The 12,103-nt window shown below is 44.9% G+C and overlaps 1 protein-coding gene across 1 annotated transcript in view; it reads left to right on the plus strand.

Annotated features, from left to right (window-relative positions):
* LOC142187398 (V-set and immunoglobulin domain-containing protein 10-like) overlaps positions 1–12,103 on the plus strand; it is a 90,764-nt gene that overhangs the window by 73,115 nt on the left and 5,546 nt on the right. The window contains exon 11 of the mRNA XM_075261604.1: positions 1,368–1,409. Coding sequence (XP_075117705.1) covers positions 1,368–1,409 — 42 coding nt within the window. The remainder of the gene's footprint in view (positions 1–1,367; positions 1,410–12,103) is intronic.

Consider the following 12,103-nt stretch of genomic DNA (forward strand, 5'->3'; position numbering starts at 1 on the left):
GATCCTGCCCCAGGTCTGTCTATATAAGAAGGCAGTATAAGGACTAGGAGGATCCTGCCCCCCAGGTCTGTCTATATAAGAAGGTAGTATAAGGACTAGGAGGATCCTGCCCCCCAGGTCTGTCTATATAAGAAGGTAGTATAAGGACTAGGAGGATCCTGCCCCAGATCTGTCTATATAAGAAGGTAGTATAAGGACTAGGAGGATCCTGCCCCCCATATCTGCCTATATAAGAAGGTAGTATAAGGACTAGGAGGATCCTGCCCCAGGTCTGTCTATATAAGAAGGCAGTATAAGGACTAGGAGGATCCTGCCCCATGTCTGTCTATATAAGAAGGTAGTATAAGGACTAGGAGGATCCTGCCCCCCAGGTCTGTCTATATAAGAAGGTAGTATAAGGACTAGGAGGATCCTGCCCCAGATCTGTCTATATAAGAAGGCAGTATAAGGACTAGGAGGATCCTGCCCATATCTGTCTATATAAGAAGGTAGTATAAGGACTAGGAGGATCCTGCCCCATATCTGTCTATATAAGAAGGTAGTATAAGGACTAGGAGGATCCTGCCCCCATATCTGTCTATATAAGAAGGTAGTATAAGGACTAGGAGGATCCTGCCCCAGGTCTGTCTATATAAGAAGGTAGTATAAGGACTAGGAGGATCCTGCCCCCATATCTGTCTATATAAGAAGGTAGTATAAGGACTAGGAGGATCCTGCCCCAGATCTGTCTATATAAGAAGGCAGTATAAGGACTAGGAGGATCCTGCCCCAGATCTGTCTATATAAGAAGGTAGTATAAGGACTAGGAGGATCCTGCCCCATATCTGTCTATATAAGAAGGTAGTATAAGGACTAGGAGGATCCTGCCCCCATATCTGTCTATATAAGAAGGTAGTATAAGGACTAGGAGGATCCTGCCCCAGATCTGTCTATATAAGAAGGTAGTATAAGGACTAGGAGGATCCTGCCCCCCATATCTGTCTATATAAGAAGGTAGTATAAGGACTAGGAGGATCCTGCCCCCATATCTGTCTATATAAGAAGGTAGTATAAGGACTAGGAGGATCCTGCCCCAGATCTGTCTATATAAGAAGGTAGTATAAGGACTAGGAGGATCCTGTCCCTGGCTCTGTCTATATAAGAAGGTAGTATAAGGACTAGGAGGATCCTGCCCCCCATATCTGTCTATATAAGAAGGTAGTATAAGGACTAGGAGGATCCTGTCCCATATCTGTCTATATAAGAAGGCAGTATAAGGACTAGGAGGATCCTGCCCCAGGTCTACTGGATTTACATGACCCATCTGTTATCTTTTTGCTACTTAGTTGATCTACAAAGTATCGAATTGTTTCTCTTTGATATTACAGGTGGTTACAGCGATGCCCATGAGGGAAGAGTCAAATTATCAGGTAATCTCTATAGAGCCGCCATGTCCAGCACTGCACCTATAGAGACAGGTATATGATGTGCACGGCAGAGCGGTGTCCTTACTGTCTCTTGGTGTAAGTCACGTTCTCCCCTTCACCCCGGTGCAGTGCGGAGGGGGTTGTGTCATTACTGAGGAGTTTAACAATGGCCCTACAGTATGTGAGGAGGAAGTAACAGAGCAGGGACTATATGGTAATGAGTATTTCTGTACTACGCTACAGCTTACCTTCCCTCCATACAACATACTGTCGGGGGAAAATCATAATACCCCAGAGATATGCTGTCTGTAAAGGAAAATTAATTAACAGGCCAAGATCGGCCTCCGCCATCTTAGCCTGGAGAACCACAAGACACATGGTGGTCGTGTATCAAAATGGATTCTACTTTAATGGTGGCTAGAACAAAGTATATATCACATGGCATAGACAGAACAGGATTGGCTAGTAGAATTAGCATACATCTATTGGTGGAGAAGTTTGTAACAATAGCCCTGATGCATATCTATTGGATAAGAAACTGGAGAGAGGTCACACCCCCCTGAGGGCTGGCTTTACTCTAAAATGGAGTCTTGTGAGCACATGGTAGCCGCATGTATCAATCAAAATGGCAGCCATCAGCACATGTCTCAAATACACATCCTAGATGTCTATCTCATGGTATTCTAAAGACAATAGACATCCTTGTTGGAGACAATTAACTTAATTACCCTTCTCTTGTCCCTTTATCTTAAAAAGGGTCTTTGGTCTTTGATCCTTTCCTAGCAATGCCCGTGGTTCCTGCCGAACTGTCTCCATTTTAATTAGTTTCTTTGTAAGATAGCATCACCCAATACACAGAGCATAGTATTTACATAACCAGTCTGGCAAGATCCAAACTGCATCTCTCTGGGAGAGAGATGGACAGATAGAACCATCTCAGCCCCCACCTCTATACACAATTTTTCATAAGATATTATTGTTCCCCTACAATTCCCCCATTAAGACATTTATTATTTTTCATATCAGATGAGTACGTTCACTTAGTTCCCTAAATGCCAGCCCTGCTGGATTCCCCATCTGATATTTTTTTTTTATAAATGTCTACCACTTATATCTATCTTTATCATAACTGCTATTAAAACATATCAAAATTAACTTGAAAGAAAATACTATATACACAATATGCCCATGGCAATTTGTACAATGTTTTGCCATATCCCCATTATCCTTTTAGGAAAGCAAAACAACAAAAAAAACCCAAAACAAATAATGTCCATTTCTTCATTCCTGCCGTGATTCAGGAATCTTTGTATAATGGGAAGCAGGTATCCTCCAATTTGACGGAGGTGGCAGTTGTCATCAGCACTTAGGAGGGGCCGTCTTTCTGATATGTCTTTTCACTATCACCCAATCACCACCTGCAAGCTATGTGCTCCTGGAAAAAATCAAAAGATCAAACAGGGTCTAGAATAGAAGAAAACGCCTGTTCATGTGTTACTTTCAGTCTTTGACACAAGTTCTGGACATAGCTGGCAGTACTTATCATACTTAAGTTGTGAAGTCTGGGGAAAATACAACCCTTAGTCTAAGCACCCTTCCATAAAGCACCTTGAATGGTGACAGACCTGTCTTAGTATTAGGAGTGGTTCCTACTGAGTATAATGCTACAGACTCTGGCCTGGGCCTTCCTGTCTCTGCCATGGCCCTTTAGATTTTTAACTTTAGTGTGCACTTCAACCTTTTCTACTTTGCCTGAACTCTGCTCAATCCCCAATACATACATTATTTTATTCATTATTTCACCTGTGACATGTGTACTTCTATCAGACTCTGTTATCTCAGGTATCCCCAATCTACACACAAGCTCAGATATCAATTTCTTGGCAGTTACCTGCGTCGTTGCTCGGCTGATCCAACCTGAGAACAAATCCACACAGACCAACACACATTTGTACGTTCAGAGTCAGGCAATTGTATGTAATGGATACAGGGGTTTTGGTGTGCATGCGGTGTGTCTTAACTACCTGCCTTGGATTGTGTATAGCACCTATGTGACATGCTTTTACGTGATTCCCTGCAGCCCTTCCAACCTGAGGCAAACTATAGTTTACCCACTAATGACTCCATGGCATTTCAAGAGGCATGCACCTTACCGTGGGCCAAACCAGCCATTTGGGGGTACACTGATTTATCCCCCATTTTCACATTCCTTCACATTCTCTGGCACCAGCCTTTGTCCATTTCTCAATTTCCTCACCAGTCACCTTAGAGTACAGCCCCTTAGGGTCTGCTATTTTTCTCACCTGGTTGAGACCCTTCCATGGTGGTAGCACCGCTGCTCAATCAGCCTTCTAATTTCCAATACTCTCAGGGTCTCTTCCCTTTGTGTGAGCTCTGACTTTCACAATTGCCAACTGCTTAGGGAGCAATATGGCCATATCTCAACTGACTTACTAAGTTTCCATTCTTAATTGGTTTGCCCTGTGCCATCAGGAAGTTCCTGGACCTCCATATTGGACCATAACCATGTGCAATGCCAAACGCATACCAGGAGTCAGTGTAAATGTTTGCTGTGCTATCAGGCTTCTATAACGTCAGCATCTTATACTGACATGTGTGGTGGAAGGGCTTCTTATACTATGGTGTCATGTATAATGACTACAGCATACCCTGTATTCAAATTTGCCTTTTTCTGTTAGGTACCTGGAACCGTCCACAAACATCTCATAGTCAGGATTCTCCAATGGGGCGTCAGTGACATGACCGAAGCCGCCTCTTCTGAGAGGGAGTTTAAAAATATCTCATCTACTAATATCTCATCATCTACTCCCCCTTTGAATCATGAACTCCTACTGGTAAAAGAGTTGCAGGATTCAAAAGTCAAATAACGCTGAAATGAGATGTTTGAGGAGGATGTAGAGCAAATTCCATGTTACTCTATCTTGCCAAAGAAATATGACATCTGTCTATCTGTGTGAGGATTGCCTTACCACCGTTCTGATAGAGGAAAACACATCAGGTTCATGTCTGTCTATCTGTGACACAAAGAATAAAAAAAATTTAAATTATCAACATATCACAATAATATTCACTTAATCTCCCATAAAACATTTGTCTAATCTTTTTTTCATACACTGGTGGTTTTTGCTATCACTTCTTTTAGTTAAGGTGATAATAAGAGACACTTCTAATTAGATTTCCAGTGTCTCACTTTAAGCTACACAGGGCAATACAATACTCTATTTACCCTTTAGCCATTATACAATAGGACTTTTGACACTAATTAAGACACTAATTAAGACATTCTGTTGTTTAAGGGTACAGCCATTGTAAGTGGTTGGCTGGCTAAAACTTGCCAAACCTGTATTCAGACTTATTTATACAATCCTAAGTAAATTCAATTCTCTACAACTTCTAATTATTCCAGAATTACAACTAATTCATTAAATGCTCAAAATATATCAGCAGAGAAGGCAAAAACTTTAAGGGATCAATCTATCTCCCCCCTCCCCCATCATAACAAGAATTTATACACAAAAACACATTACAGAGCAGATATCCGAGTGCCTTCTGATCTACTTAGTCAGATGTCTATCACCTTGTAGCAAACAATGCCGCAGAAATACCACTTTTGTTTTGTAAAACTACGATTTATCTTTACCTACGTGTACATATTAAGATAGCTCACATGCATTGCCTACCCCTTTATGGTGCCTAATCCCATATCAGAAGGATCAATCTGAATAGAAATGATCAATAACATTTTACAAGTATTCGATACAACTTTTTCACAAAATAATTCCCGATTGTTAACATTCATGGGTTTATAGTATAAACTCATAACCAATAAACACTGAGTACCTAGTACATGTACATGGTATATCAAGTACATCTCATATTCACCAGAAGACATATATATATATATTCAACGATGGAAAAGAACTCATATCTACTTGTCACCCCCTCTGTGGGACTATCAGCATTCAATTTCTTCATCTGCTCCCTGTGGAGTCTAAAAATGTAACAATATAAACATGAACAAACAGAGCATGTGCATATAGCAATACATGTAACACATATGGGCCCATTCATATACATACATGCAAACTTCACACTGGAGCTCCAGACACACACACATCCATTAAATCATAAAGAACTTGTCAAATTTTCTTATTTTCCTACAAATAATCACAGAGTTAGTTATAATTCCTGCACAGCTCAATATTGAAGAAAAATAAACAAAACATGTGATTTAGATGCCTTCGTCTTCTCCTCAATGTGTATATCACTGGAAAATAAACATAATGATGATTATCTAAAATTTATGACATTAATCCAATTCTAAAGACATTAAATATGATTTAAACAGCCAATACTGATACCAACATTACATATTAATATCTTTGTGCAGTTTTTGAATATGTCTATGGCAAACCCCTCTCTTCTAGTTACCACAGATGTTCAGAACCTTTTAAACTATATTTGAGGTTTCGCCTTAAGGGCCAACTGCCAGAATTTTAACATTTTTCTTTCTGAGATTCCAATCAAAGTTTTTACCACTGTTACACAAGGTTTAAAAATCAAATACTGGCATTTCTAAAAACAGCTTAAATTATACAGTTACAAATTGTTAAACCATATATTCATAATTCTCCATACATTATACCAATGATGTTACATCGTATCACTCATAGCTGAAATCTTAGCTAACTGCCGTGTCTCCCCTCCCCCCTTCTTGCTACCAAACCTGTATACCATGATACCTCTGCTGTGGATATATACGAGTCACACTGGGGGGAGGGGCCTGACCTTCATCATCACTCACATGGCACTAACAACACAATGCCATGTGCAGAACGCATTGATCTTTTAACTGGACTGAGTGTGTGTCCACTATGCATTTCCTTACACTAAGGAAAATATACAAACACTGAATACCTTATTTCTGTAACCATTCCTTACTTAATTTGTTTTTCCAACTATCAAACATCTTATCAGCAGTTTCTCACCTCCATTTCTAACTGCTCTTTCCTTAAACTATCTTTTGGGCTGATTTCCATACTGGCTGACTCTGCACTCCCCCCATTCTGTTCTTCAATCAGAGCTTATTCCTCTTTGTAACTTATGCTCCTGTATCTGTCATGCATGATCTAATCTCCATTGGTTCCCAACATTTACTATCAAACAATCCTATCTTAGGAACCCCTGCTCTCTTAAGGATTTTTATTTATTTATTTATTTTTTTCCTTTTTCTTTTACTTGGGCGGCAACTTCTCTCTCTCTCTCTTTCTATTAGTTCATATGGGGTGTACCATATCTCAGAGGGTCCCTTCCCCATACTAGCTGATGGCCAGTCAGCCGTGAGCTTCCCACCCCTCTAGGGCAATTAAGACAATAGAGGGTCACTCTTGACTACTCGAGGGTCATACATACTGACCTCTCTTAGTGGGATCTCCCAAACAGTCACTCTGTTTTCACTGAACTAATCTCTAATGTACAAGTTTCCGGTATCTGTGCTCAAGGCAAAACCTATTCCGAACACCCCTGAATCTTTACACGTACTTGCGCGGATTCTACTCAGTCCTTAGTGCTTAGTATATATCACATGGCATAGACAGAACAGGATTGGCTAGTAGAATTAGCATACATCTATTGGTGGAGAAGTTTGTAACAATAGCCCTGATGCATATCTATTGGATAAGAAACTGGAGAGAGGTCACACCCCCCTGAGGGCTAGCTTTACTCTAAAATGGAGTCTTGTGAGCACATGGTAGCCGCATGTATCAATCAAAATGGCAGCCATCAGCACATGTCTCAAATACACATCCTAGATGTCTATCTCATGGTATTCTAAAGACAATAGACATCCTTGTTGGAGACAATTAACTTAATTACCCTTCTCTTGTCCCTTTATCTTAAAAAGGGTCTTTGGTCTTTGATCCTTTCCTAGCAATGCCCGTGGTTCCTGCCGAACTGTCTCCATTTTAATTAGTTTCTTTGTAAGATAGCATCACCCAATACACAGAGCATAGTATTTACATAACCAGTCTGGCAAGATCCAAACTGCATCTCTCTGGGAGAGAGAGATGGACAGATAGAACCATCTCAGCCCCCACCTCTATACACAATTTTTCATAAGATATTATTGTTCCCCCACAATACGTAACTGTACAAACATGTGACTAGTGCGAGGCGGAGGAGGAAGTCTAAGTAACAGAGCGGGGACTATAAGGGCAGTGCTGCCACCTGCAGGAGGAACTCCTCATATACACGTGGCATCTGATAATGAACAGCTCTAGTGGTGACCGGAGGAATCACAAAAAGTGAGGAGATCACCAGGACCACCAGGACCACCAACCATCTCTCCTACCCAGGAGGCAGTGGCGTAACTATCGTAGAGGCCACAGGGCCCGGGCCATTAGGGGGCCTGGTGACAGCCGCTACCGCTGCGGTTTTTTTTCAATAGGCAGTTACGGGCCCTATTCACTTGCCGATCCTGGCTGTGCCGGGATCGGCAAGTGACACCGCGGGCCCCACAAGGGCTATCATTATACTCGGGGGTCTTTGCAGACCCCCGAGTATAATGATCGGCGGACCGGAGAGGTAAGGGAACTTAAAAAACTGTTACTTACCTCTCCGCGATCCTGCCAGGCCTCCGTCCTACTGCTGTCTGACGTCTCTGACTTCACATGAACCCGGCATGCTTCCCGGGTCATGTGACGTCCGACGTCATTAATGAAGGACGCGAGAGGAGGACAGCACAGCACAGGAGCCGGGGAACAGGTAAGAAGCAACAGTGTTTTTTTTTTTTTTTTTATGTTTTTATTTCCCGGGTCTCCGATTATTATACTCTGGGGTCTGAAAAGATATATAGAGTATAATAATTGTTTATGGGTGTCCACAGAGGAACGTAATACTGTGTGCAGGGGACACTATAGGGGTTAATACTGTGTGTGCAGGGGCCACTATTGGGGTTAATACTGTGTGTGCAGGGGACACTATTGGGGTTAATACTGTGTGTGCAGGGGACACTATAGGGGTTAATACTGTGTGTGCAGGGGACACTATTGGGGTTAATACTGTGTGTGCAGGGGACACTATAGGGGTTAATACTGTGTGCAGGGGACACTATAGGGGTTAATACTGTGTGTGCAGGGGACACTATTGGGGTTAATACTGTGTGTGCAGGGGACACTATTGGGGTTAATACTGTGTGTGCAGGGGACACTATAGGGGTTAATACTGTGTGCAGGGGACACTATAGGGGTTAATACTGTGTGTGCAGGGGACACTATTGGGGTTAATACTGTGTGTGCAGGGGACACTATTGGGGTTAATACTGTGTGTGCAGGGGACACTATAGGGGTTAATACTGTGTGCAGGGGACACTATAGGGGTTAATACTGTGTGTGCAGGGGCCACTATTGGGGTTAATACTGTGTGTGCAGGGGACACTATTGGGGTTAATACTGTGTGTGCAGGGGCCACTATTGGGGTTAATACTGTGTGTGCAGGGGACACTATTGGGGTTAATACTGTGTGTGCAGGGGACACTATTGGGGTTAATACTGTGTGTGCAGGGGACACTATAGGGGTTAATACTGTGTGCAGGGGACACTATTGGGGTTAATACTGTGTGTGCAGGGGACACTATTGGGGTTAATACTGTGTGTGCAGGGGACACTATAGGGGTTAATACTGTGTGCAGGGGACACTATAGGGGTTAATACTGTGTGTGCAGGGGACACTATAGGGGTTAATACTGTGTGCAGGGGACACTATTGGGGTTAATACTGTGTGTGCAGGGGCCACTATTGGGGTTAATACTGTGTGTGCAGGGGACACTATTGGGGTTAATACTGTGTGCAGGGGCAAGTAAGGGACATAATAGAGTGCGGAGGAGGGGGTCGGTCGAGGTCTTCGGCGTCAGTTGGGATGGGGGGAGGGGGGGCCATGTCAAAAGTTCGCCACGGGGCCCCGCCATTCCTAGTTACGCCACTGCCAGGAGGGGTGAGGGGGCAGTAATATAAACCTCAAATAATGAATGTTATATAAGGGGGAGCCATTGTATCTTCTGCTATGGACCCCTCCTCCTCCATGTGCCTCCGGTAGAGGACCCTGTCACGTGGCCTTCATCATATAGACACCCCCGTCACGTGGTCCTCCTCTCCTAGGCAGTCCGTCATGTGACCCTCATCACATAGTAACAAGGAGAACGTGGCAAGGAGACTGTTAGAAGAAGACCGTGACAAGGAGACCGTGACAAGGAGACCGTGACAAGGAGACCGCGACAAGAAGACCGCGACAAGAAGACCGCGACAAGGAGACCGCGACAAGGAGACCGCGACAAGGAGACCGTGACAAGGAGACCGTGACAAGGAGACTGTGACAAGGAGACCGTGGCAAGGAGACCGTGACAAGGAGATCATGACAAGAAGACCGTGACAAGGAGACCGTGACAAAGAGACCGTGACAAGGAGACCGTGACAAGACGACTGACAAGGAGACCGTGAAAAGGAGACCGCGACAAGGAGACCGCGACAAGAAGACCGTGACAAGGAGACCGTGAAAAGGAGACCGTGGCAAAGAGACTGTGACAAGGAGACCGTGAAAAGGAGACCGTGACAAGGAGACTGTGACAAGGAGACTGTGACAAGGAGACCATGACAAGGAGACCGTGACAAGGAGACCGCGACAAGGAGACTGTGACAAGGAGACTGTGACAAGGAGACTGTGACAAGGAGACCATGACAAGGAGACCGTGACAAGGAGACCGCGACAAGGAGACCGCGACAAGGAGACCGCGACAAGGAGACCGCGACAAGGAGACCGCGACGAGGAGACAGCGACGAGGAGACCGTGACGAGGAGACCGCGACGAGGAGACCGCGACGAGGAGACCGCGACGAGGAGACCGCGACGAGGAGACCGCGACGAGGAGACCGCGACAAGGAGACCGCGACAAGGAGACCGTGACAAAGAGACCGTGACAAGGAGACCGTGACAAGGAGACAGTGACAAGGAGACAGTGACAAGGAGACAGTGACAAGAAGACCGTGACAAGGAGACCGTGAAAAGGAGACCGTGGCAAAGAGACCGTGACAAGGAGACCGTGACAAGGAGACCGTGACAAGGAGACCGTGACAAGGAGACCGTGACAAGGAGACCGTGACAAGGAGACCGTGAAAAGGAGACCGTGGCAAAGAGACCGTGACAAGGAGACCGTGACAAAGAGACCGTGACAAGGAGACCGTGACAAGGAGACCGTGACAAGGAGACCGTGACAAGAAGACCGTGACAAGGAGACCGTGACAAAGAGACCGTGACAAAGAGACCGTGACAAGAAGACCGTGACAAGGAGACCGTGAAAAGGAGACCGTGACAAGGAGACCGTGACAAGGAGACCGCGACAAGGAGACCGCGACAAGGAGACCGCGACAAGAAGACCGTGACAAGGAGACCGTGGCAAAGAGACTGTGACAAGGAGACTGTGACAAGGAGACCGTGACAAGGAGACCATGACAAGGAAACTGCAACATGGATTCTGTGATTGTTCTCAAGAATTCCAAGACAGGTTTCTTATTTTCTGGTATGATGACTAGGCCGCAGTGCTGGAGTCCACTGTGAGGTCATTGTCCTAAAGGCCCTGATCCTACAAGCAGAGGGTGATGGAGCCAACGTGATACAATGGGGCGGCCTCCAGTATTCCAGTGGGGACTAGATGACACTATTTCACACAAGGGGGCCCTCAATAAATTAAAACATAACTTTTAATAAATTGCACCTAAAATGATGACGCCAAACCCCCTATAAAATATGAGTGTAGTGATTTCTGATCCTCTCCCAGTCACCGCTACATGTCATATAAGGGGGAGCCATTGTATCTTCTACTATGGACCCCTCCTCCTCCATGTGCCTCCGGTAGAGGACCCTGTCACGTGGCCTTCATCATATAGACACCCCCGTCACGTGGTCCTCCTCTTCTAGGCAGTCCGTCATGTGACCCTCATCACATAGTAACAAGGAGAACGTGGAAAGGAGACTGACAAGGAGACTGTGACAAGGAGACTGTGACAAGGAGACCGTGACAAGGAGACTGTGAAAAGGAGACTGTGACAAGGAGACCGTGACAAGGAGACCGTGACAAGGAGACCGCGACAAGGAGACCGCGACAAGAAGACCGTGACAAGGAGACCGTGAAAAGGAGACCGTGGCAAAGAGACTGTGACAAGAAGACCGTGACAAGGAGACCGTGACAAGGAGACCATGACAAGGAGACCGTGACAAGGAGACCGTGACAAGGAGACTGTGACAAGGAGATCGTGACAAGAAGACCGTGACAATGAGACTATGACAATGAGACTATGACAAGGAGACTGTGACAAGGAGACCGCGACAAGGAGACCGCGACAAGAAGACCGTGACAAGAAGACCGTGAAAAGGAGACCGTGGCAAAGAGACCGTGACAAGGAGACCGTGACAAGGAGACCGTGACAAAGAGACCGTGACAAGGAGACCGTGACAAAGAGACTGTGACAAAGAGACTGTGACAAGAAGACTGTGACAAGGAGACCGTGACAAGGAGACCGTGACAAGGAGACAGTGGCAAAGAGACTGTGACAAGGAAACTGTGGCAAAGAGACTGTGACAAGGAGACTGTGACAAAGAGACTGTGACAAAGAGACTGTGACAAGGAGA

The sequence above is a fragment of the Leptodactylus fuscus genome, unplaced genomic scaffold, assembly GCF_031893055.1.
Source record: "Leptodactylus fuscus isolate aLepFus1 unplaced genomic scaffold, aLepFus1.hap2 HAP2_SCAFFOLD_233, whole genome shotgun sequence".
Lineage (NCBI taxonomy): Eukaryota > Metazoa > Chordata > Amphibia > Anura > Leptodactylidae > Leptodactylus > Leptodactylus fuscus.